A 23,774-nucleotide genomic window follows, 5' to 3' on the forward strand; every position below is an offset into this window, starting at 1 on the left:
ATGCCTTTCCCTGGAAAAAATAATGTGTATAATCTATCCTCTGTAACAGACAATCACAATATTAACATAAATCATATCCTGAAGGGAGAGTTAAGAAAACAGGATTCAAATGAACCTTTGAAAAATTAAATTTAAAATATGATTTTATTATAGGCTATACTGAGGCCAACAATGCAAATGAAACATACAGTAAATTATTAGTAGTTGTCTAAATTGACTGTAATTTAAACACTAAGGAATACTCTTCTAACCCGTTTATTTTTATGAAAGTACTGTAACTGGTACCTCTGAAATAACATCTAAAATTAAAGTCAGATTATTTTTTTAACTTTTAAATGTAGGAACAGTGTAATACACCCTCATTTGATTACTGGGAATCTTTATTTGCTAGCCTTATTTACAAAATGTGTTTGAGTTATGAATTAGCTTGAATCTAAATTATTTCTTTTATTTTTGAGAGCTATTTCCTTAAGTGGTGTATTAATTAATGTACGTATTGGTCTCATGGTTGGTGAGTCTGCCGTCGTTTTTTTTTACCACATGCATTCATCAGTGAATTAACAGTCATGCAAGTTTGCTGCTTATATAATATTCTTCACTTTCACCAACTCCAGTTGCTAATGAAACACATTTAATTGGCTAACACCTACAGTTTTCTGACACATGGGTGTTTGAACAAAACTGGAAATACCAGGCAGATAATTTTATCCTGAAACAATTTAAACCCTTCACAGATTACTTTCTTTAAAGACTTGCTTGAGTTTAGGAGTCATGTCTATAAAATCTTTGCTGCCATAATAAGCTGGCATTTTTCCTGATGAAAACAAATTATATTAAACCACTGGCCATCTTAGAGATACTGAGATGTCTAGAACATTGAAGGTTTGTATGTACCTCTTGGCAAAATTCCCTAAAGGTAATGTGAAAGAGAGTGAAAACAGATTCATCACAAAATCCCTCTTGCAGATCATAAAAACATCCACTTACCTGTAGCTCCATGTGTCCGTCAGTTCACATTAGTAGTACATGCTGAAAATGTTTCACACACCCAATCCAGTCAACACAAGAATATTAATCTCCAGTGTTCTGCACATCTTTGTCTCACTATTCTCCACTCACATTCTCCTGTAACAAAAAAACTGCAGAAATACTCTGTTCTCAAAGCGTTCTTAATCTTTTTTTCTTGATCAAAATTAGTCCTTACATAATCAAATCATTCCATACATAATGTATTCCTAAAGCGCTTCTGTTTAAATTAAACTAAGACTTTTGCATGAAAATTGCTAAGAGCACTTGTTATTTTGTTTGCCCTGAAGGATTTGAGTTCTTTGAAACGAGTGCAAAGGACAACATAAACGTCAAACAGACATTTGAGCGGCTTGTGGACATCATCTGTGACAAGATGTCTGACAGCTCAGAACCTGACCCTGCAGTCACTGCTGGAACCCAGAATACAAGACTAATGGACAATCCGCCACCTCTACAGCAACCCAACTGCGGCTGTTAATAACTGCTGGTAATGCTGAAACAGGTCTAACATGTGCTGTTGCCAAGATATGAAAATCCTTAGGCATAGTCTTTTAAATATTAATTTAAATATGACCATATCTTATTTTAAAATATTGACGTCTGCTGCAATGTGCACAGCACATTCTTCTGGAAATCTCTAGTTTTAATGCACTTAGCAAAACACAGAAAAACAAGCTTATAGTATGTACATAGCCTAGCAAAAAATTTTAATGTAAAACATAACAGTCTTGTTTGAGTATTTATTAAGCCTTTTGCTTTTGAGTTTCCAGCATTAAAAAATCATCAGTAATGTAGGCAACTGATATAAACTATGTGTGTTTGTTCTTTGTCTTAAACACACAGGCAATGCTTCTTTCCACCAATACACTTTATGAAACAATACTTGCTGTATTCAGCTAGTGTTGAAAACCCCTCAGTCCCTGACAGCAGTTGTGTTACCTAATGCACTCTTCTGTGCTAGAGTGGTGTTTCAGCAGTGATATCAGTGGCATTGCTGGCTTCAAAGTGACCAGTTGGGCATTCAAGTCTTTTTCTGCATCTATAGCAATGGGTTAGTCCAGAGTTAATAGCAAGGCAAGACTGGCAGTGAATCAGCACCTCTTGATTAGTGAGGCATCTGGTGACATTGTTGGTGAACAATCCAAAATATGTGATTTAGCTTAGAGGTCCAAAGGCATTAACTGGCCAAGGTAAGATATAGATATTCATACTTTGGAAATGGTGAATAATGATACATGTACAATAAGACCGGGCATTCTTTATCCATCCATTTTCTACCCCTTTAATATAGGGTCACAGGGGAGCCAGAGACTTTTCCGGCAAGCAATTGATGCAAGGCAGGATTCACAGTTCATTGCAGGGCGCGCGCACATAGACACAAACATGCACGCACTCACACTAGGGCCTCAGCACTGCATCATGATATCATGTCATGCAAGATTAATTCCCCTGGAAGAGAATGTCCAGGGCTGGCATGGTGTCGCTTTGGTTAGCATTGCTGCATTGCAGCCCTAGGGCCCAAGGCACAAAGATAAAGTACAGTATATTATGTAATGAAAACAGTTTTCAGCTAGTGTTTCTTAAGTACAAATGCTGTTTTAAAGATCCTTAACACCTAATGGTATTCTAAATATGCATGAAATGCTAAATACTGTACAGTACATACACCAGTAACCGTACCTACAATAATATCATTGGTTCTAATGGGAGAAACTCACCTGTTGTTGCATACAGTAGGTGATATTTATGTTCTTACAGTCCCTAACCTCCGTATTTTACATAATTCTTATGGAGAAAAATTCCCTGTTATAAGTGGTTTCACTATGCATTGCACTTTTGTGGTTCCTAACCCAATATGTAATGGGGACCCTCTTTATATCCTTGGGTTTCCCCATATCTCTAGCTTTTTGTTTTTTTATTGGATGTTGCATCATTACTACAACCAAAGGGAAAAAAAATACTTTCACCTTGTCACTGCAACACCACACTGGAAAAGGGCGAGAACTATCCTGATCATGTTTTGACAGCCATATGTTTCATGACAAGAACTATTACTTACTGTAAACATTAAGTGTACTGTATGTAGACCAACACCAGGTTTGAATCTCCATCAATGATACACCTTATCTAAAATGCCCCATCTGATCAACCTGACTGACTTTCATACGCTTTATGCAAAGTAATCAAAGTAATTGATGAACAGGTGCAGGGAGTTTGTACGTTCTTGACACACTGGGGAAATTACATCTTGGTAATACTATAACAGTGCTTCAGTTTGGATGGATACTAATAAAGGTGATATAGAGACAAAATGTATTAACTTGCCTGGCTGGGGGAAAAGCACGGGACCCATAAGGAAGAGGCTGCCAGACCCCACCCATATTCACCAGGAATGAGCCAGGGAGGTGCTGCAAGAGTGTAGATGGCATGGCAGAAGGGGTGCAAGAGAGATGGGAAGCTCAAGAGGTGAGATATGGAGGGAGGAAGTATCAGAGACTACAGTGGGACCTGACTTTCTTCCCAATTTTCTGCAAACTTGATTTAGTGAGTCACTCTTTTCAACCCACAGTTTCACTGATGTTACCTTTGTCTTTCCACACTTAGATTGGTTCATGTTTCATTTTAAATTTTGATTTTGAAGTCAGCTTTTCCCTGCTATTTGTAAGTGGCATGCTTGTATATGCATTGTTAAAATATGCAAATGCAAGCACAAAACACCAGATTGTTTTTTTTTTCAAATGTACACGTTCTTAGATGTTTTGCATTTAGTGTGCAAATGAATAATTGACTCTGTCCTTACGGTGACCTTATTTTTACAGTGTGTTTCAAGCAGTGACTTTTACTACTGTATATTCTATTAAAAATCCCATTTTGTCTTAAAGAAAAATTAAAGCATGTTAGAAAAGAGACAAAAATTAACCCTAAAAGAAGATTATCAAAAAATAAAATCCCAATATAGATAAGTTAATATTTTGTTCCTGTATTCTAAATGATTTGATGCATCAGACCAAGAGAAATAATTTTGTAGATCTAAATGCTGAATGCTTTTGGGACAACACCATCTTTCCATACAACATTTTCTTGCTTAAACTGAAAAATAATACATTTCCACAAAACAGTGATAATCAGTTTTCTTTGTTCAAAATGTGTAATGTATTATAGTTTATTTTATTATTATTTAATGTTTTTGTAACAGATACTGTTTTTGTGTGGACTGACTAGAATGAACTGGTGTGTCCTGTGCTCAATGTGGAGTTTATCTGTGTGTTTGTGCCATTGTAATTCATTGAACTCTATAATATAAACTACCTACCTGAAAAAAATGTGGCCTTGAGCATTTTTCACATTATGTCCATGTTCTAACATTTATTAACCCAAATTAATTTGTTTTGAATTAACCTCTTTTGGCAAAGAGTCTGCATTTCATGTAGCTGGCTTACTGAATGAAGTGCAATACTGTAACTGTATTTCAAGTTTATAAAACAGTTCTTTAATTGGACAAAATACATATCGGTATTTCAAATGTTCAGACTAATAAAGGATTTGGCTATGATCAAGTAAATCAGTTCTCCTTCACTTTAATATTAGTTCTACATACACAATTTAACCCTATCCCTCTTCTCCATTAAATCATTAATTGTTCATCCATTGCCAGCTTACAGGTTCACAGTTTTTACTTTAAGTTTGAATGGTTTTCTTTAAGAAACAAAACATGATTTAAAGTGCCAAAATGTTACCATTACCAGTTAAATTTGCAACATTATACCTTGATAAATAATTTGTATGAAACAAATTAGAGAGAATGGCATGAAGAGTAAAAGAACTAGTAGAGTAAATCTTAAATGTTGCATGAATTAGAAAATTATATATATTTAGATTTGTTGAATTTGTGCATCCTCAGATTTTGAGGTGCAGTGGGCCAATAAGTGCAATATTTAAAGAACTACTTCCTGTATATAGTCATATGTAACCATGTATGTCAGCTGTAGCTGTGTGACTGATACAATTCAGTTTGCAAATGATGCCATTTCTGACTAGTTGAAAACAAAGTTAACATCTTTGTAGTCTTGTCACCCATGTCTGTCTCTGTATATAATGTATTAAGTAAATATGTATTGGATTTATTTATATAGTATTTTTTTATAGTTTTAGTAATATTGAATATAGAAGTAAATTGCCTTTTTACTGTAGGTCAAGACTTCACACTTGAAAGCTTGGTGTATGGAGAAAAGAAACTGCATCTTCATTATATGTTTTCAGATCAATTAATTTATGTATAGGCTAATATCTGTAAAATACATATGGATATAAGAGTAAATTGCTGTTTTGCAGTCCTAAGTGATGAAACTCGTAGACTAGTTTTTGTGTTGAATTGTAGAGTTTTGTGAGTGTTGACAGGTGTGAATGTTGGGTACTGTTTACATTTTCCAGTAGAAGCCAGCATTATAACAAGCCACACCACTTATGATCACCATTAAATAGTCAGTTTCACTATAATTTTGGATTCATGAATCACGTACATTTTGAAATACTCAATAGGAATGACAGACATTTAAAAAAATCTCTTTATCCAGTATGGGTCTAAGGAGCCATCCGATTAAGTTAATGAAACAATGATGACCTCAATATAATTTTAAAGCAAACTTTTGGTTAAAACAAATCCTTCAAGTTTAATAGAAATGTATTCCCTACCTTTCAAAACATATGACGAAATATAGTCACAAAGTAGTGAAACAACCTGTTTGCTTTTATCCAAGAAGCACAGGAGTGCTGATTTTCATCTCTCTTTTGCTGTCTCCACCAGCAAGGTATTGAAAATGTCAGAGATTTTCATCAGTGATTAAACTTCCACATTATCTTGCTCTATCTTCCCTATGAGATTAACATTTTAGTAAGGATCTACAGTTTTTGGACAATGTTCATCTTTACCACAATTTGGCTCAAATACATTTTTTGAATAGCTAGAGAGTTCTCTCTCATTTGTTGTAATTTGGTTAAAGACCCTTTCTGGAGAGTGAGGGTTTTAAGTATACATACTAAGGAAATTATCCGTATGTCAACCCTGTAATATCATGGTGTTATCTGAGGTGTCTGAAGTAGCCAGGTATATCCATTTTATTAGCTTTTTATTAGGAGTGTGGAGTGCCAATGCAGGATGCAATTTAGCTCAATACATATCTGCTCATCCTGGCTGTACTGTATATTAACCCCTAAAACTTAACTTTGTTTCTGTCCGGAAATTAATTATGTAATTATCTCTAGCTTAAGATTAATTTTCATGCCATTCTTCCTGAGCAGGGGAAATATACCTTACTCAAAACATATTCTGCTAGAGATCTTAATCTTTAAAACCCCAAAGACCATGCTTTATTCTGTCGAAATAGCATTTGATTAAAATAATATAATATGTTGGCTTGTAATAGAAAATGCAATAGCATATGCAAGAGAAAGCAAAGTAAAATCACCTGGGAAAATGTTACATTTAGTCTCCACAGAGCAGCTCAGACAACAGCTCTGTGACTTGGCAACATCTCCTAATTTCGTTTGCTTCCTTAAGGGTGGGATGATCTGTCTGGTTAATGTGATAGTAAGTAATACATCTGTTTGCGGTATCATCCATGTTGTTTCACAGCTGTGAGGCATAGTTTTAAATTGGCAAAACATAAGAAAACTGCACGGGAAACACCATATTTTCATCTTGTTTTTTCTCTGTTTACTCCACATCATACCATAATGTTCTTGTCTGCGTTACAGTCTTGAGTTTACAGCAATGTGAACTGCATCGTCTGCCCATCATATCAAATCCAAGCAAGAAGACAACAATAAGTTATTTGTGTCCTCTGGTTTTTAAAGGAGTTTACATTGCTGCATTCAAGATCATTACTGTGATCATTGGTGAAGTTTCTTAAACCTGTAACATTCTGAAAATTCTGTACATATTAATATAGAGGGAAAAAGGCAAGCTGATTACATTATTCATATGCATGTATTACTCGAAATATAGTTTGTAAGATGCCCTCCCCACATGGGTGATCACAAAACAAGAATAAAATGTACTCCTGGACTGGTAGATGCAGAATTGATACAACTGGGACACTGAAAAATATTAAGCAGCTTAATGTACTGTAGTTTGTATTTTCTAAAACTGTGACTGCAGACTGTTTTGTGCTGTACGCCTGTAAATAGTGCAAGTCCAACACCTGTTCTTTCATTCGGTAAGCCAGCTACTAACATCATATTTACTTTAGAGATTGCTCCAGGGTTTAAAATCTTTCACCCAGTTCAAAATCACACATGAACCCTTAGAACGATTAGGACCTCAAGTGAACATTTCCTGTCTTCTAAAATGATTCAGTAAATAGTTTTCTTCCTTGTTTTAGTTACAATAATGTACTGATAATAATGACTGTTAGATATAGGTCACTGATTAAGAATTTCAAATGAGTAGAAAAATATAGTTGATTGAGTTTTGTCTGCCTGTTTTAAATTTAGTGAGATTGTGTAGTTCAAATCCAGGTGTTATAATGGCAATGGAAACAAACAGCTGTATTACAAATGTGTATGTATTATATAATCCGATCGACCTAAACTAATAATATATCATTGTGCACTAGTTAATTCTGTTTCCTCGTATGGATTATTCTAGAACTGGGTATTTTGTTTGTATGTGAGTTATGTACAACAAAGGTGTTTTAGAAATGACAATAAATATACCACTTGTATTAGTGTGTTCCTGTGTGGATCTTTGATTGGCGTTTTGTTTACACTTTTCTGCTACAGTCATATAAAAATGCAGTTTATTTTCAAGTGGCTTAGCATATTTGGAAAATCAATTTTAAAATGCATCAATAAAATTAATGTATGTTCATTGAATTCTGTGGTAAGTCTTCATGGAACAATGACTTCTCTTTCTGTGTCTTTGCTGAAACGCACCCACCTGCTGGGAACTGTAAAACTGGGCTGAATGCAGGGATGCAGAAGATCTTGTATTTTGTGCAAATAGCCAATATGTGCCATTCTACTTGTAAAATTGTAAATTATTGTAAGATTTTGAGTTCTGATCCTTCATGTTTTGTGTGAAAGAACCCACCTGTAATCTTTTTGTAAGTGCTATGAATTAGGAAACCAGAAAGTAGATGTGTGGCGGTGAACCCCATATTTGTATTTTATGAAGAAGAAGGTTAAGGAATCAGTCTTAGCAAATAGCTTGAAAAGTATCGGCCCCTATCGCAACAGATGGCATGGTTTCACCCAGTTCTTTCCTATTTAAAGCATTGTATTCACTTGAAACTATGGCAGAAAATAAGACAAGATGGCTAGGGAAAAGATTAGATGTTCTCATGTTACAGTACAGGTAGTGTAACTGAGAGGCCAGATTTTCCATGTACAAACTGTTATGCTGGAAGGAACAGAAGTTGATGACATCTGAAAAAGAAAGTTCAGAATTCTGCTCACAATCAATGAAGTGAACCTGCCAAAGCAAAGAAAGCGATGACTAAATATATTATGTCATACTGCCAATCTCCAATCAATCTGATAGTGCAGTCCAGGTACAAAGACCTTCTTGTCCACATGTTGTATCTATTGACCCTTATAGCTCAATTTCGTGCAAAGTCTGAATTCTGTTTTATGCAGGAAACAGGTTTGCAAAGCTGAATCTCTAAAACAATAAACATGACCCCTTTAATTATAATTATTGATAATTCCTGTAACGGAGTACGTTTACAGAAGATAGAGATCCTTGTCCGAACCACATTACCCATAATACAGCAGGGAATGAAATGCTGCCCTTGATCACCTAACATGTTTTGAGAAGATGATTGGTCAGATATAAAAGCCAGGGAGCAGAGGCTTCTAGGGTTGGCTTATCTACTGTCTAGTAACAGAAATAGGTTTTCTGTGTTCAGAAGAATGTACTGTTAAGAGTCTGTGATGCACCTGAGAGTCGTAGTGCAGTTGCAAGTGATTGTTTTATATATGGTACTGTACATTAGGTGGACCTGGGGAACTGAGACACACTCAGTCATAAGGTACAAAACCAGAGCTCTTTTTTTACTTACAATCCAGGAAAGCAAAACTAAAAGACAAACAACTTAAACAAAAGCTTAGCTCCTTATTGAGCGAGCCTCTCACTAACTTCTTTCCTCACTATCTGTAGCAGAACTGATAAGCTGCTTACCAACTTCACAAACAATCTCCGAGACTATTTATGAGGAATATTGTTCAGACACAGAGCTGCATCATTATGACATTAGGTATAGGATTATGCACTACTTGTCACGCCCGACATCCCTCCCTAGAGGGCGCTCCATTGCTCCCATTTTGTCTGTGTGATTTAGCTCTCCAGGTGTACCCTTTTAGTGTTATTACTTAAAGACCAGCTCCTCCAGTCCTCGGCGCTCATCATTAGGGTAAGATGTTGCGAGGCCCGCCTAGCACCAGGAAACCCTACGTCCGTCTCCTGAGGGCATAGGCCTCATCCCCGACACCTCCTGCTTCCTGAGCCCAGGGTCTGGAGGATCTCGTCCCGTCACTCTTGGACTTCCATGTTTTGTCTGTCCGTGTGCTCCCCCCTCCTGGGGATTTTAACTCTTTTGCGTCCCAGGATGGATTCCTTGTTGATGGACTCTCAGACTGTGCTTTGACCTGCCCTTGGACCCGTTTGGATTTGGATGCCGTTTTGTCTTCCCCGTACACTGTCTCACGGATTGTCACTATTATTTTGTGCACTATTAAACCCCTGTGTGTTCCTTTTTACCACGCCTCCTGTTTTCTCCAGCTCTTACTGCATCGCATAGGATCTTCTACAAGATCTGACACGGATTTCAGTCTGTGTTCGTGACACTACTTCACAAAACACTTTATCAAGATTTTCCATTTGTGTCCACAAAGTCATTTGAATTCATTAAGTTGGCTCATTTAAAGAAAATGGTAAGATTCTTTTCATTCAAAATTTTGTAGAAATATTAACCCTAATCCCACGTAGAGCTTACTTCTTATACTACTCTCTGCATTGACAATGATTTGCACATCAGGACAGTCAGAGTGCAAAATCATGAAAAGTCTTCATTCAGATTTTCCAAAAATACAAAACATTATCACTAGTTTGCCTTGGTAGTTCTTTTCTCTACTTTTTTGTTGCTCCCACATATCCATTGAAATAATGTATACCTGAAGCACTAACCATTTTTCAGCATTTATATCTATCAGGACAGTGTTAGCCTCTTAACCAAAGTTCCAGATGCCTGCATCTGTACAAGGGTTTCAGTATGGTTAAAACACCCTCAAGTTAGACTTGCATCATGATGGCAAACATTTTTTATCATTTCAAAGTATTTCACATGTGCAGGTAAGTACTTCCCAATATCCTCTTAATCCAACTATTTGTTTTCACAGCAGTGATACCTTTTTTAAAAAACTAACATACTATATTAATAACATAGGACATAACATTGAGCATCAAAATGCACTCCAACAAACTACATAGAATAAGAAACTAGATAACCTCTGTTTGAAAAAGGAGTACTTCAAATCCCAATTCAGCAATTTTTTATCTTATCTAAGACAATTTCTGTGGTGACGCAGAATGTAAAATGTGCTACTGTATATTCAAAGTCCATATACAGCTAATTTGCCTTTTTTTTACAAAAATGTAATTGCAAAAGCAAATACATGCAGAAGTATAAGAAATCCATCATCCAAAGAAATATCAGAATTATTTATTTCAAACCAAAAATAACATACAGTACCTGAAAATCAAAATAGGAAGACTAGAGAAATAGAGGTCCTCATACTAAATTCAGACTGTGCACCTTTAGGGAAAGGTTATAGGTGTTCAAAGTGAATGCCAATTTTTATTTGCTTTCCTTTGTCAATCACATGAAGATCAAACAGACTTTTATTACTTTCTAATTTCTTGGACTCCAGCCTAGAAAGGCTCTTTTTTATAGTCAGTAAATAGTCTTCAGCATTGCCCGTAGCTCAGTAAAATTAATGGAACTTTTATGCTTTTCAGATTTTTTGGAACGGTAAGAAAACCATGTCAGGACCTGCCTTTATAAAACCTCATACAGCCTATTTTTGTCTTTTTTAAATCAGACTTGGATTTTTATCCTACAGTAAGTGGTAGATATATTGGACAAGGCATGGAAAAAATGGCTACCTGCATGTGAAAAAACAACCTTGGAAGTAAGAAACTTAAATGGATTTGTTTATTTTTGTTATTTACATGTTTCTCAAAAAGTGAGAAAGTGTGTTTTGAGTAAGATATAAAAAATCAACTGTTTCAGATTTGGTGCCCATATGTTTACCTTCAATTCAAGCCTTGAAGCAGACCTGTATTGTCTGTACATTCCAAGATAATTCGAGCAGCTACAGTATAATAGAACCAGATTTGTCACCTTACAGTATATAAATTAAGGCCAATACACATTTAATATAAAAATTCAACTATACAATTTTTCTTAATTTTTGCAAGTGTGGTGGTATAAATTAACAAAGGAGTTATGGTTTTGTGGAAAATTCATCTGCAGTTACCTTGTTTCCTGAAAAGAAGTTAAAATTTACCTTCTAATGTGTCCAATATGTTTCTGGTATATACAGTAGCATAGAAAAGTCAGCAGGATACAGTTGCCAATATGATTTTCATCAGCAATCCAAAGATTCTTTTTCAGGTTCAGGTGTGCTGATCAGAATAATCTTTTAGTTCAATGAGTTACCAATTACAGAGTTGAAGTATTGGAAAGTTTTCTGTGGTACTGTATGTATTTCCGACACATTATATCCACAGTCAAGGACAGTGTTACAGCATAATCACAATATATGCCATTGTAGCAGCTTGTATTGTATAATAAACTGGAAATTAAAAATGTAACTTGGTTATCAATTCCAAATATTTGTTTTTTCTATCTTTCAGTGCAGTCACATTGTCACAGCAACGTGGAGCCGATCCTAGAAGCATAGGGTGCAAATGCACAACAATACCCTCCGCATGACATCAGTTCATCGGAGGGTATACTGTACACAGGGCAAATTAGGTGGAAAAAATCACAAAAAGACACTTGAAGCTTCAAGGACTACCTTCTGTAGTCCTTGGAGCTGTTAGATGCCAGCACAATCTGTCTGACCACCTATATCCTCCATGTCACCCATGTATTGTTATACACTTTGCAATAAAGATAGCATATTATTAATCAGCACTATTAGTAACTATTTTATTAAAGATGGTATTGAGCCCAGAAAGACAAAAAGAAATATAGGCAGAATCAACCCATGCTTTTATTTAATCTGTTGCATATAAAAGGTTTTTTAAAATATTTTTTTGTTTTTATTTTACTGAAGGGTCAGAGCATGATCTACAGTGCTATCCAATAGACTGTAAGAGACAATGAATCCAATAAAAGTATTGTCTTGTGAAACGTCCAGACAAGTTGGCATTCTAAAGACACAAACCCATAGAAAAAATAATAGTTGTTCTGGAGCCTTTGAAATTACAGTTTGTGTATCCCTTTTAAACCATTTAAAAAACAAAATGAAAAAAAAACAAAAGCTACCGATTCCTTTGGGCCAGGGCTGCTAGAATCTACAGTATGTGTGTCAAAAGGAGGCTCTGTTGAGAAACAAGAAGGAAAAGACATACTCCTCCCACTACACAAGCACATTTCCTCTAAGCTGGACTAAGGTAGATTACATATATTGTACCTGAACTCTTATCTTGACAAAGTTTGTAACAGCATGAAATCAAAATACACTTCCACAGTTATACTGACCTATGTCTCCAAGTATATACTTGAATTTTATAGTATTGCATTCATCTGTGTTGTATACTGCATCTTATATGAATTTTTACATGTTCATTTTCAATGACACCAATAATATTTCATTTGGTGACGACTCAACCTAAACAATAATACAATGGTAAAAAATAATGGGTTTTAGTTTAACGTACAGCTTATTTAACCTTTGCACACAGGCAGTTTAGGGATAAAAATGTCCAGCCTAGTCACAAAGACATCCTAATGCAGCAGAAAAGAGGAACATATATACAAAGACAAAAATAAAAACTTTGTTTAAAGTTAAGGCACAGCCCTGGGGCCAAAGACTTGCGGCTTTTTTTTTCATTGTTTGGCTTTCCCCGGTTCTCCATAAACAAGCTCTAAGGTGACGCAATACAGAAGATAATCTTTACATTGAATAAGTATATATAATATTCATTCTCTCAACAAGAGTTTCCAAATACAGCAACACCATCCCAACAAGGGATGATATAATATGAATTGATAATTTACAATTAACATTATAATATTTACAGCACAATAAATACATGGTTGTAAACAGAGACAAACATGAAACTCTATTACAAGTAAGGTCATCCGGTGAGGAAAAAAGGCATGGCACAAAATAAAATAATTAAATAATGCATTTAAACTATCCTCTTTTCAGCGAGCACTCTGTAAAAGCTGGATTCATTCAAGTTTGTTTCATTAACAAAAAATGTTCTACCTAAATATTCTCATGATAAACAACGAAAAGTATCTAGGTGTCTGACAGAGTAACTTGCAAGCTATAATGTGCTGCTGTGAATGCTACAGTTAATGAGCTACAGTACCGTATTATATTATTAATATGGTGAAATAGCAACATGAAATACAGAAAAAGCCACTTAATTGTATTATGTCATAAAGCATTACGCAGTTTCATTGTGGTGCACAGTTTTGGCAAGAAAAAGTGAAAGTCTTCAGTGCATGTATTAAGCTATGACTCCTATATGCAGTAGATTGTCTGATAATGGGTGCTTTTTTTAAAAAAAAAATAGACAAAAACAATCCAGGTTAAGCAAATGTGTTGGGTTTCATGTATTTTTTTTCTTCCTTTTTTAATAAAATAAATTTGATACAAATTAATTATTTAATGTATTTTGTAATTATGTATTTTTTATTTAATCTACTATATTTAATTTGGCAGCACAATAAATCATTTATGATATAAAATGCATTAGATTTGTAAAGGACTTATATGAATGACCTTTTCCTTATGCATTTTCCAGATGGTCTTTTACAGTTTTCTAAGTATTATATACTGTAAGTATAAGTATTTTATTAAACGAGTAGGAAATTATGGATTGCTATTGTGCTGAACCATACACGTGATAATTCTCCCTAATCAAGTCTAATGTGATGACCAGTGTATAATTCATATACAGTAGCTTTTTTGTGTCACAGATTCTGCTATAATTTTGACAAAAGCAAGTGTAGTGTGGTTATACACATAATAGATAAAAGATGAATGGTAATTACATTTGGGTATACTGTAAGTGGGAACGCAGTACACCTATACAAATATTTTAATTCTTTTTTAAAGAACAATGCGGACTTACTGAAGATTAAAAGATTAATTGTAAAATTAAAAACAAATATATTATGAAATGTTTATAAAACTTGTCAATCCAATTCTTTATGTAAAAAATGTTTGCACACAAGATCAATATTAAAATGGCATACTTGTATCAGAGCTGCTTGTGATGACATGGAGTGCTTCCAATCCACACAGGTGCTACTCACGTGTTCACTGCTAAGAGCTGCGTAGCAAACTTGCAAGTTACTTTTTGGAGAAAAAGAAAAAATAATATAGCAATGGCCGATGAAACTTTTAAAATATTCTTTAAATATAATATCTCCATATGTTCTTATAATAAAAGTAAAATCTACAAAAGATCTCCATTTTTACATACAATACAAAAACTCAAGAGGTCAAAACAGCACATTAGCTGTATGTTTTTTTTTTCAGTCAGGTTTCAAGGAAGACTTGAAATTTAGAAAAGTGTCTTGTTTAATTCACACTGCACATTTCACATAGCCTTTTAATTTCTTCCAAGAAAAGGTCGCAGTAGGATGCCATACAGGATACAGTTGAACACTTTCCTTGGATATAATAGCTATATAAAATAGAACCAAAAAAAAAATCTTCATCTTTAGGTCTGTCAGACAAGGTAAAATCCAGGAACACCATCCTTCTGTTTGGGAAAAGAGAGGGGGCAAGGGAAAGAATTCACTGTGATTTCAAAACCTTTGACCCCGTAGGCTAAATGTCAGCCACTGATGTGCCATTCCTATAAAGTTGAAAAATCAGACCTAATATTCCTGAGTGCAAAATTGTAGGACTATCAGCAGTCTCAGACATAGTCTGTCCAGGCAGAAGGGAGTGAGGAGTGGCCAAGGTTGTGATGTGCAACATGTGCGCTTTGGAACTTTTACTTTATTATTATTTATTATTATGGATATTACTATAATTTAATGCTGTCCACACTGTTATGTGTCGGCAGGCTGGTCTTCTTCTACCACGACACAGGGCTCAACAGAGACCCCATCTTCCTCTTCCTCCTCTTCCGCTTGCTCGTCCAGGGGGATTTCTGTGGACTCAGAGTCCTGAGTGCAAAGGGTTTTGGAGTCACTGCAGCTGTTCTCCTCTTCCTCTTCCTCTTCCTCCTCCTCCTCCTCCTCCGCTTGGCTGCCGCTGTCTTTCTCCGTGTCGGACTCGCCATCCTCCTCCAGTGTCAGCTCGAACTGGAACTTGTCCGCTGTGCCCTGCTGCCCCTCCTCGGGGTCGCCCGGGGCAGGTGAAGGGCTCTGAGGAATTGTGCTCTGGTACCACTCTCGATTGTCCTCTAGCGTGTCCAGAATGTCCTGTGCATCAGGATGGACCAGGTCTGCCCACGTTTCCCACAGTGGATGGACAATGTAATCAATAAATCCAACCTGCAAGCAAGAGAGAATGAGGAAGACCTGGTCAGTATCTCTTGAAATGCTTTCCTATATTAGAATGTCTGAAAAACAAATTGCACCTTAAAAACCATGGCAGAGAGGGAGTCCAATGGACACAAGAAAGGTAACAAATGAAGGTAAGACATTGGACCTTTCTAGTTGATTAGTTGCTAACTAAACCACACAAACATTAGCAAACACATGCTGTACACACCAAGCTTTTCAATCATTTTTATTTTCTTTCTCTTCTTGCTCTGAGTAAGGTTAAATCCACTGAAGCACTTTTTTTTGCCAATTTAAATGATTAATAATAAATTATCTGTGCAATCCATGTAGATACCATTGTCCTTTAAAATTCTTAATATTAGAATTGACCACAGAAAGGGCATTTTTTTAATGTTGCAGTAACTTAAAGATAGTTACACAAGACTAACTCTGAATAAAAAAAGCACTTTAACAGAAACAAAACAAGAACTGTTGCGACTGCACAAATTGGTTTGTTGTTTTCTTTTTTTTCATTAATGCTAACAATAACAAAGGAGCACTTGTGTCTATACCAAACTACCATATCTTAAAAACTACAGAAATTAACTGATAGATTCATTACCTGTTCCTATGGAGAAAGGAATGGTGCTTACCTGTGACTTTTCTACTGATGCATTGTGCTTGTCACACATGGGACTGATCTCCATGCCTCTTTCCCTCTCCCGGTCTCCTTGGCTGAAAAACTCCTCCATGATACGGTCTGTCCACTGTCGGTACAGCTGCAGGGGTTTCGTGGGATTGCTCAGATCTGCACAGTGGACCATGTTTTGTAGAACCTATGTATGCAATAAAAAGTAAAACCATTTCACAAAAAGAATGCAGTAGCAATCTGAAAAGCAATTGGTGACATTGACATGTGTAGACAAATACTCTGTGAAAGGTCTCAACCTGATTAAAACAAATGTGGATGACCCTACAGTATATCTCACAATGCAATATTTCAAGAAGAAACCACTCAGAATAAATAAGAAAATAGCAAAACCTAAGTGTAGAAAACTGGACTAACAGAATCAAGTCCTGGGTTATGTATGACAAAGAACAAAAATGTCCTACCTGTATTCTGTCTGAATAGTTATCCAAGAGGAGAACTCCAGAGCTGGTTACTTTTTTTGTTTCTACCATTGTTTTTAAGTCTGCTAGAAGGTTCATGTGTTTGGACATATCAGTGGCAAGAACCTAGAAAACAAAACAATCAAAGTGCTGTCAGGAATATAATGGGAAATCCTGCATGGTAAACAACAGAGCAAGTGCATATACTGTACATGTACTCTATATACTGTACAGTAGACTGTATCATATAGTACAGTATGTATCAGTCACATATTTTTTCAATTTTTACATTATCCATTAAACATTTAACTTGATAATATTTCATTTGAATATTTTTATACTGAGCATCTAATAATAATAATAATAATTATTATTATTATTATTAATAATAATAATAATAATAATAATAATAATAATAATAATATTTCTAATACCTACTGTAGATAGCTAACACATCATTCACAGAACTGCAGGTACTTACAATGTCAATCACCATCTTTCTTAATGATTGTCTCTGTTTTTTGGTCAGATTTTGGAAAATGTCACAGTTTTCTTCCTGCAGCAGCTTGAAACCCACAGCCAAATGATGATTCTCCAGAACAGAAGAGTCATTGTACATCAAGGCAAGCTCAGAGTCTGGAAACAAGCAAAGATTCAAATAAGATCCACATGGCAATGCAGTCAGTTAAACGAAAGTTACATTATTATTACCACCATTCCACACAAAATACTCTCGGACCAGAGCAGTTCTAATGTTTTCCAGGTTAGAAATAAATGTGTTCTACTTTACTTTAATCTACGTTCACTGTAAAGGGACTTGGTGAGGATGTGACAACGTTGAGGACATGGTAAATGTCTTATGCCTCTGAAAACATAATGATTTTCTCTTTTATAACAAAAACAGTGCTAATTTCAATTTGCTTTCATGTCCTCTAAGATTAAGGGGTTTTTAAAGAATAAATGGATGTAATGAAGATAATGATCCATTAACAAAATGCTACTACTGCCCATGAATCACTCTGGAAAAGCATTTTTTGGGGGTATTTTAAGGATAATGACTGCCCACTACAGGTGTATTATCAAAGAACCAATGTACCAAAGTGCTTAAAAAAACTCTCTTACAATTTTCTTAAAATAGGAATTTATTCTCCCTTCCAATTATGTTTCAGTATCTAAATTATATATATATTTATTTCAAAGTTTTATTAAGTTAATATTTTAAATCAAAACCTACAGTAAATGCTCAAACTGAACAATTTTAGAGGTGAAAGTCAAATGTTTGCAAAAACTGCAAAATAAAATATTAAAAAACTGAAATATATTTTTGCAGAAATATTTACCTCCCTGAGTCAATAATTTCACATGAGCATTTCATTGTGAGTTATAAATCACCAAATCACATTGATTCCAAAATTATTTGGTTTATATCTACAATCTTTACATTTATTCTTCTTAAAACACACAACAACAAAGAAACAAAGTTTCTTTTGACAGTATATACACATTCTAAAGGAAGCGAGCTTGCAACGTTGTGACATTCTTTTGGTATATCATTCAATGTCAACAAATATTAGTTGAGTTAATTGAGGGTATTGTTGTTTAGGAATTACATTTACAATTTTACAATATATGTAGAGATGTGCAAAATAGGATGTTCTTGTTTATATAAAGAACATTTCCCTGCTTAAGTTTTTGATTCAGAGACAGGTCTTGCATTCTCTGGCTAACAGCTGTTCTGGTCTTCTAAGATGGCTGACAAGAAACTGCTGCAGTGCAGTTAGGTTTGAAGTCACTGAGCATTTTGCTGCCATATGAAGAATGTAAGAATATAAACAAAGGAGAAGAGGCCATTTGGCCCATTTAGCTTATTTGAATTTCCAGTTCTGTTTGATTTACGATCTTAGCCATCTGTTTTATTTTTAAGAAATCCAGGATATGAACTTCCATTCCTTCTGTATTCTTTTTATGCAGGGAACATGCCAGATTCTGCTGCTAGTGCTGTGTTTGAAGTAGATTATACAAGGGGAATTTTGAGAATCCATGAGTTCTTAGGTACATCCCTACGGTATAATAGGAGAAACACAACATATTTCTTAATTGATTTAGTTGTTTCTGGTTTTGACACTTCTCTGATGTTTTACAATGTCATTGTCTGCCAATTGCTGTCTCTGTAGGATACAAATACAGACCTTCAGACTTTTACAGACTCTTATTTCTCATCATTAAACACCATTCTCCACTACCACTGCAGCAACTCTTCACTTTTGTCATAGGGAAGTTCTGATTCTCCTATCCCTATGGCCAGGCAGTAGTCAATCAAGGCCAGACATGTCAATAACTGCAGTTTGTGTGTATGTTCTGAATCTGAATATTATACAATACACAGTATTCTTCTTAATGAAAACGACAGTTGTCTGACAAACCTTTACTTTTTCTTACTGGCACAAAAGTCAGCCTTTCATAAATGTAATAATTTGTATATTAAAAAGAAAAATTAACTGTAAAACCTGTTTACAAGTCTTAAAATAATTTATCAATTTAATTAAGGAAAACCGCTACTGAATATTATATGATAACCAAATATTCTGCCCATATTCATCATAATGTACACAAATCTTTTTAATGGTGTTAGCACTGCAACATAATATTTTTAGTTTTTTTTTAGACATATTATCCAATTTTACATTTTTTCTGTTTTTTTTTTTATTTCTACTGTATGTCATAGGGGTATGAATACTTATCTTGGGAACTTCACAGCTCGCATCACATGATCCTATCACGGATCACATCTTCCTCAAACAAAACATTGCTTTTTCAGTTTGGTTTCAGATTTTACTCTTCGGCAATCACTTGATTACCAACTAATAATTGCAATATTTAATCTCTGTAATGCATTAATCACAGAGAACTGGCCCACTTCAGATCATTGGTCTTAGAAGACACTACAGTCAAGCAAGTGCTTTGCAATGTTTACCTTAGTCTGTGGCTCAAGTGCACTTACTACTGCCTACGCAATCCATATAAATTGATGGATGTCCTTTTGTTTGGAAGCGATGAGTCATCTAATAGCAGGTTACTGCAGGGGTTCCCTTTGGTTCACACAGAGGAATATTAAAGACTGGGGGAATCCACATCCTGACAGTAACACCAATGTTAGCAAATGAATAATGTGGTAAACTGCTATGCTGGTCATCCATGTACACGTTTTCACTAGGGACAACAACATCCAAGAATTGAAGAGATTGCAAATGTTTGGAATACTTGGCGAGATAAGTTTGGCTTAACCCATTTGTTTAATTGGTAGCCTCCTGGCCATAGGACGATAGGATGAAGAGGCCCGAACCCCATTCAGAGAGGAGTGAACCAGGGTGAGATTTAATAACTTTTCCATTAGATTTTATCATGAGACTATATTGTATATGTGTGTATGATTCAAGAATTATCATTGGTATTACATAAGAAACCTAATAATGTGTATGCCAAGCATTTCATACTGTATCTACTGTACCACGTGATACTTCGAAAAAACATGGATGTTAAATAATATGCCAAAGAATTGAAAAACTGCAATTAATTCAGTTGGACTCCCTTATTTTACTTTAGTCTAGTTTTATTTTCTTTTGATTTTTTTGAGTTTCTTAAGTTAATTCCTAGAAGCCTATTTTGCACAGTCACGAAAGATATATGAATTAGATATAATATACTGTAAAATGGGACAGATTAAGGTATAATTAAGGTACAGTTTAACAGGATGTTTGATATTACATGGATTTTGATCAGATTGGTCTTGGTCTGACCTACAACCCACTGTAGGCAACATGAATTCTCCACATAAGGCTTGAAATTAATTTTAATCAGCGTAAAATATGGGTGTGAAGTAAATTTTCCTTTTAATTTGTTTTTAGAAAGATACTCACTTGTATTAATAAGGAACTGGTTGGAAACACCAGGATGGTCTACATCATGGATAGCACTGGCAAAAATGGCAGCAAGAATCTCTAGATCTGTGAACACAGCCTGTAAAAAATAAAAAATGCAGTAGTTAGATTTGGGAAATACAATTCCAGAATAAAAGAAATATATATTTTTTGTTTAATTTTAAGAATATTTTTATTGAAACTAGAAACTGTTAAAAAATATAACGTTTTTGAGAAGGCTACTGAAAGAGCTTTTTTGGTTATTTAAGACATTCATTGCCTTTCCGTGCACAACACAACTACTTAACATCTAAAACCCAAATTGTGAATACTAGTGATCTACTAACAGCACAATGAGCATGCCTTTTCATGAGTTGTCCCCTGAATAGTTCTGGAAACAAAGAACAAATACAGTAGATCTGTATGTCCTTCTGTACAGTATATCTATCTGTCATAAGTGTAAATTAGCTAATTAAGAAAACTCAGATTAATAGGAAATTATCTCCTGACACTACCTGTCAGAGATTATGCAGGTCCTGTGCTGGTATTACCTGTCACCTTCGTGTTCATAGAAGTCAATCATCCTCAATCAAGATTGTACATTTATTTGCTTACTGCATTTTAATCTATTCTAAAGTCCATCAATTATGGACATGAATATCAGTAAGTACATTATGATAAACTCTTTAAATGTTTCTTGCCACTAGATGGCAGAAACTGCCTAAAGGCTTCTAATTCCACCTGTCGCAAGCTTACAGTTGCTTGAAAGGTTTTGATTTTGATTTTATGTACTGTATATGAAACAGAAGTGCAACTCTGTTTAGACAGATTAACTTTCTAGTGTTTTGAAATGACCACACTGGTGACTGTTGATAAATGTTCACATTGCCAAAACTCATAAAACTGCTTGTTCTTAGAAGACACTAACAGTTGCGCTGTGACAATGATCAATATATCACAACGGACATCTGTTTATGATGTAAATCTGTATGTATATATGAAACAGAAGCGCCAGTCTGTTTAGATAGCTAAGCTTTCTAGCGGTTTGAAATGACCACACTCGTAAATGTTAATACATGTTCACATTGCCTTTACCCATAGCAACTGCTTGTTCTTAGAAGATACTGATAGGAGATTCTTGACATTTATCTATACTGTATATCACAACAGACATCCGTCATTGTGCGGATATCCTCCCCACTTTTACCAGTGCCACATTGTGGGTATACGAAATGTTTATTTTCCAGCTACAAACTACAGTAAATTAAATAGTCTTGTACTTTATACAATGTAACTTGATGATTCTAAGAATATACTGTAACTACTGTACTTTTATTTCACTGAGCGCAAATAAAGCAATCAGCAGAGATTGGCTTTATTTCCAGAACTACAGGTATAAGCCTTTCATCAGGCAAATCACACTATTTTGTCAAACGAAGATTCACTTTAATAGTTTCATTTCAAATGATGTTTGATGTTCCTACTGTATGTAACATTTTATAATACATACATAAAAAATCCCCCAGTTTACTCCATGTTTAAAGTTTTCAGCATTTCAGAATGTTATTTCAGCGTGACAAATTAATCTAGATATTACATTTCAATTCAAGAGTCAGACCGCATTCTACTCCTATTTTATTACACATTTTAAATTAAAAATGACCTTAAATTAAGGTACTGTATGCTTGAGTGTGTATTGAAAGTTTTTAAACTTATTTGAAGGAAATTTGTCAGGGGAGATCTACAAATAATATATTCTTACAACACCGCTCCTGTGTTATAACTAATAGGAAGGATTTCTGGCAAAAAAACACATTCCTTGTTACATATAACTGTACATATTTTTTTTCTTTCAGTTGTCAGTAATAACTTAAAGGTTTCTAAAAAAAATGTTTGAGGTGTCTGTAGAACAAATCTATTACTTTTGCATGGTAGATAGAGTACTGTAGGATAAATAACTATTGCCTTATTTATTAATAACTGATATTATATTTACTTATATTACTTATATTAAATCAGATTTAAAAGTACACGTACTGTATATGTGGATTTGAAGAGTAGGCATACAAAGCACTGGTTAATTTCTAAGCCTGTTACATAAAATTTCAACTTGGAAGCCTTAGTTTTTTTCTGAATGTCTTGCTGTCATTACTGCGTTTAGAAATAACCCCCCAAAAATAAAAGTGATCAAGGTCTACTTCAGTAATATACTGTAGCTCTTTCAGAATTCACCCTTCTGAGCATTTCTTTGGTTGGGAATATTGCTTTACAGTGCAACACAATGTTTTTTTTTATTTCTGATTATAGTTTAGGATCCTTACTTCTAGAGCAGGTGTGGATAGCAGCACATGGGTCGACTGAGCGACATCAGCAGCATGGATGTTGTTGTGATATGCAACATCTCCATGATAATGATCTTCTAAGGTCATCAAGTAGGTTATAAAGGTGTCTAAAGGAATTTTGAATGTTTTTAACAAGTCTCTTTCCTAAAAATTTAAACAAATGACAAGAAAAGGGTTAGCAAGAATAACAATAATGCATTTGTAGGTGAAGAGTATTTTTAAATATTTTCTGAATGTTTTACTTGATTTCATGCTAATATCAGTTTTAAAATGTCTTTAAGATTTCCATTGTACTGAAACGTTGTATTGGAACACTAAAAGATATGTTATGTCACATGAGAAACATTCTGGTCAGTCCTTTTTTTCAAACCTTGAGTAACCAATAGGTCAGGATTTTAAAGAGACAATCACATTCCTGTTGACTTTTTACAGATCTCATGGGATAACACTTCTAAAATCAAATCTACAGTCTTATAGTGCTTGTATAATTAAATACTTGAATATAAGGTTTCAAGATGGTAATAATAGCTAACAAAAGGAGGACAGTTTTCCCATTGTATGCTGTACTAATTTCCCTGCAGGTATCTGGTTTTCAGTATTTAGGAGATTTTGTCCAAGTTTTCTATTCCCCT

The 23,774-nt window shown here is 34.8% G+C and overlaps 2 protein-coding genes across 10 annotated transcripts in view; one reads left to right on the forward strand and one right to left on the reverse strand.

The window, feature by feature from the left end:
- The window catches only part of rab3c (RAB3C, member RAS oncogene family), a 53,854-nt gene extending 46,103 nt beyond the window's left edge, over nt 1-7,751 (forward strand). For both annotated transcript variants that reach the window (XM_006626811.3, XM_006626810.3), the window contains exon 5: nt 1,317-7,751. In XM_006626811.3, the coding sequence (XP_006626874.1) occupies nt 1,317-1,507 (191 nt within the window). In that variant the 3' untranslated portion in view covers nt 1,508-7,751. The remainder of the gene's footprint in view (nt 1-1,316) is intronic.
- A 4,533-nt stretch (nt 7,752-12,284) lies between these two features.
- pde4d (phosphodiesterase 4D, cAMP-specific) overlaps nt 12,285-23,774 on the reverse strand; it is a 507,544-nt gene continuing 496,054 nt past the window's right edge. For all 8 annotated transcript variants that reach the window (XM_006626906.3, XM_015367790.2, XM_015367796.2 and 5 more), the window contains 6 exons: nt 23,122-23,286; nt 20,801-20,900; nt 17,365-17,519; nt 16,887-17,009; nt 16,427-16,609; nt 12,285-15,782 (listed from right to left, as the gene is read on the reverse strand). In XM_006626906.3, coding sequence (XP_006626969.3) covers nt 15,336-15,782; nt 16,427-16,609; nt 16,887-17,009; nt 17,365-17,519; nt 20,801-20,900; nt 23,122-23,286 — 1,173 coding nt within the window. In that variant the 3' untranslated portion in view covers nt 12,285-15,335. The remainder of the gene's footprint in view (nt 15,783-16,426; nt 16,610-16,886; nt 17,010-17,364; nt 17,520-20,800; nt 20,901-23,121; nt 23,287-23,774) is intronic.

This window comes from Lepisosteus oculatus, chromosome 3, assembly GCF_040954835.1.
Source record: "Lepisosteus oculatus isolate fLepOcu1 chromosome 3, fLepOcu1.hap2, whole genome shotgun sequence".
NCBI classification, from domain to species: Eukaryota; Metazoa; Chordata; class Actinopteri; order Semionotiformes; family Lepisosteidae; genus Lepisosteus; species Lepisosteus oculatus.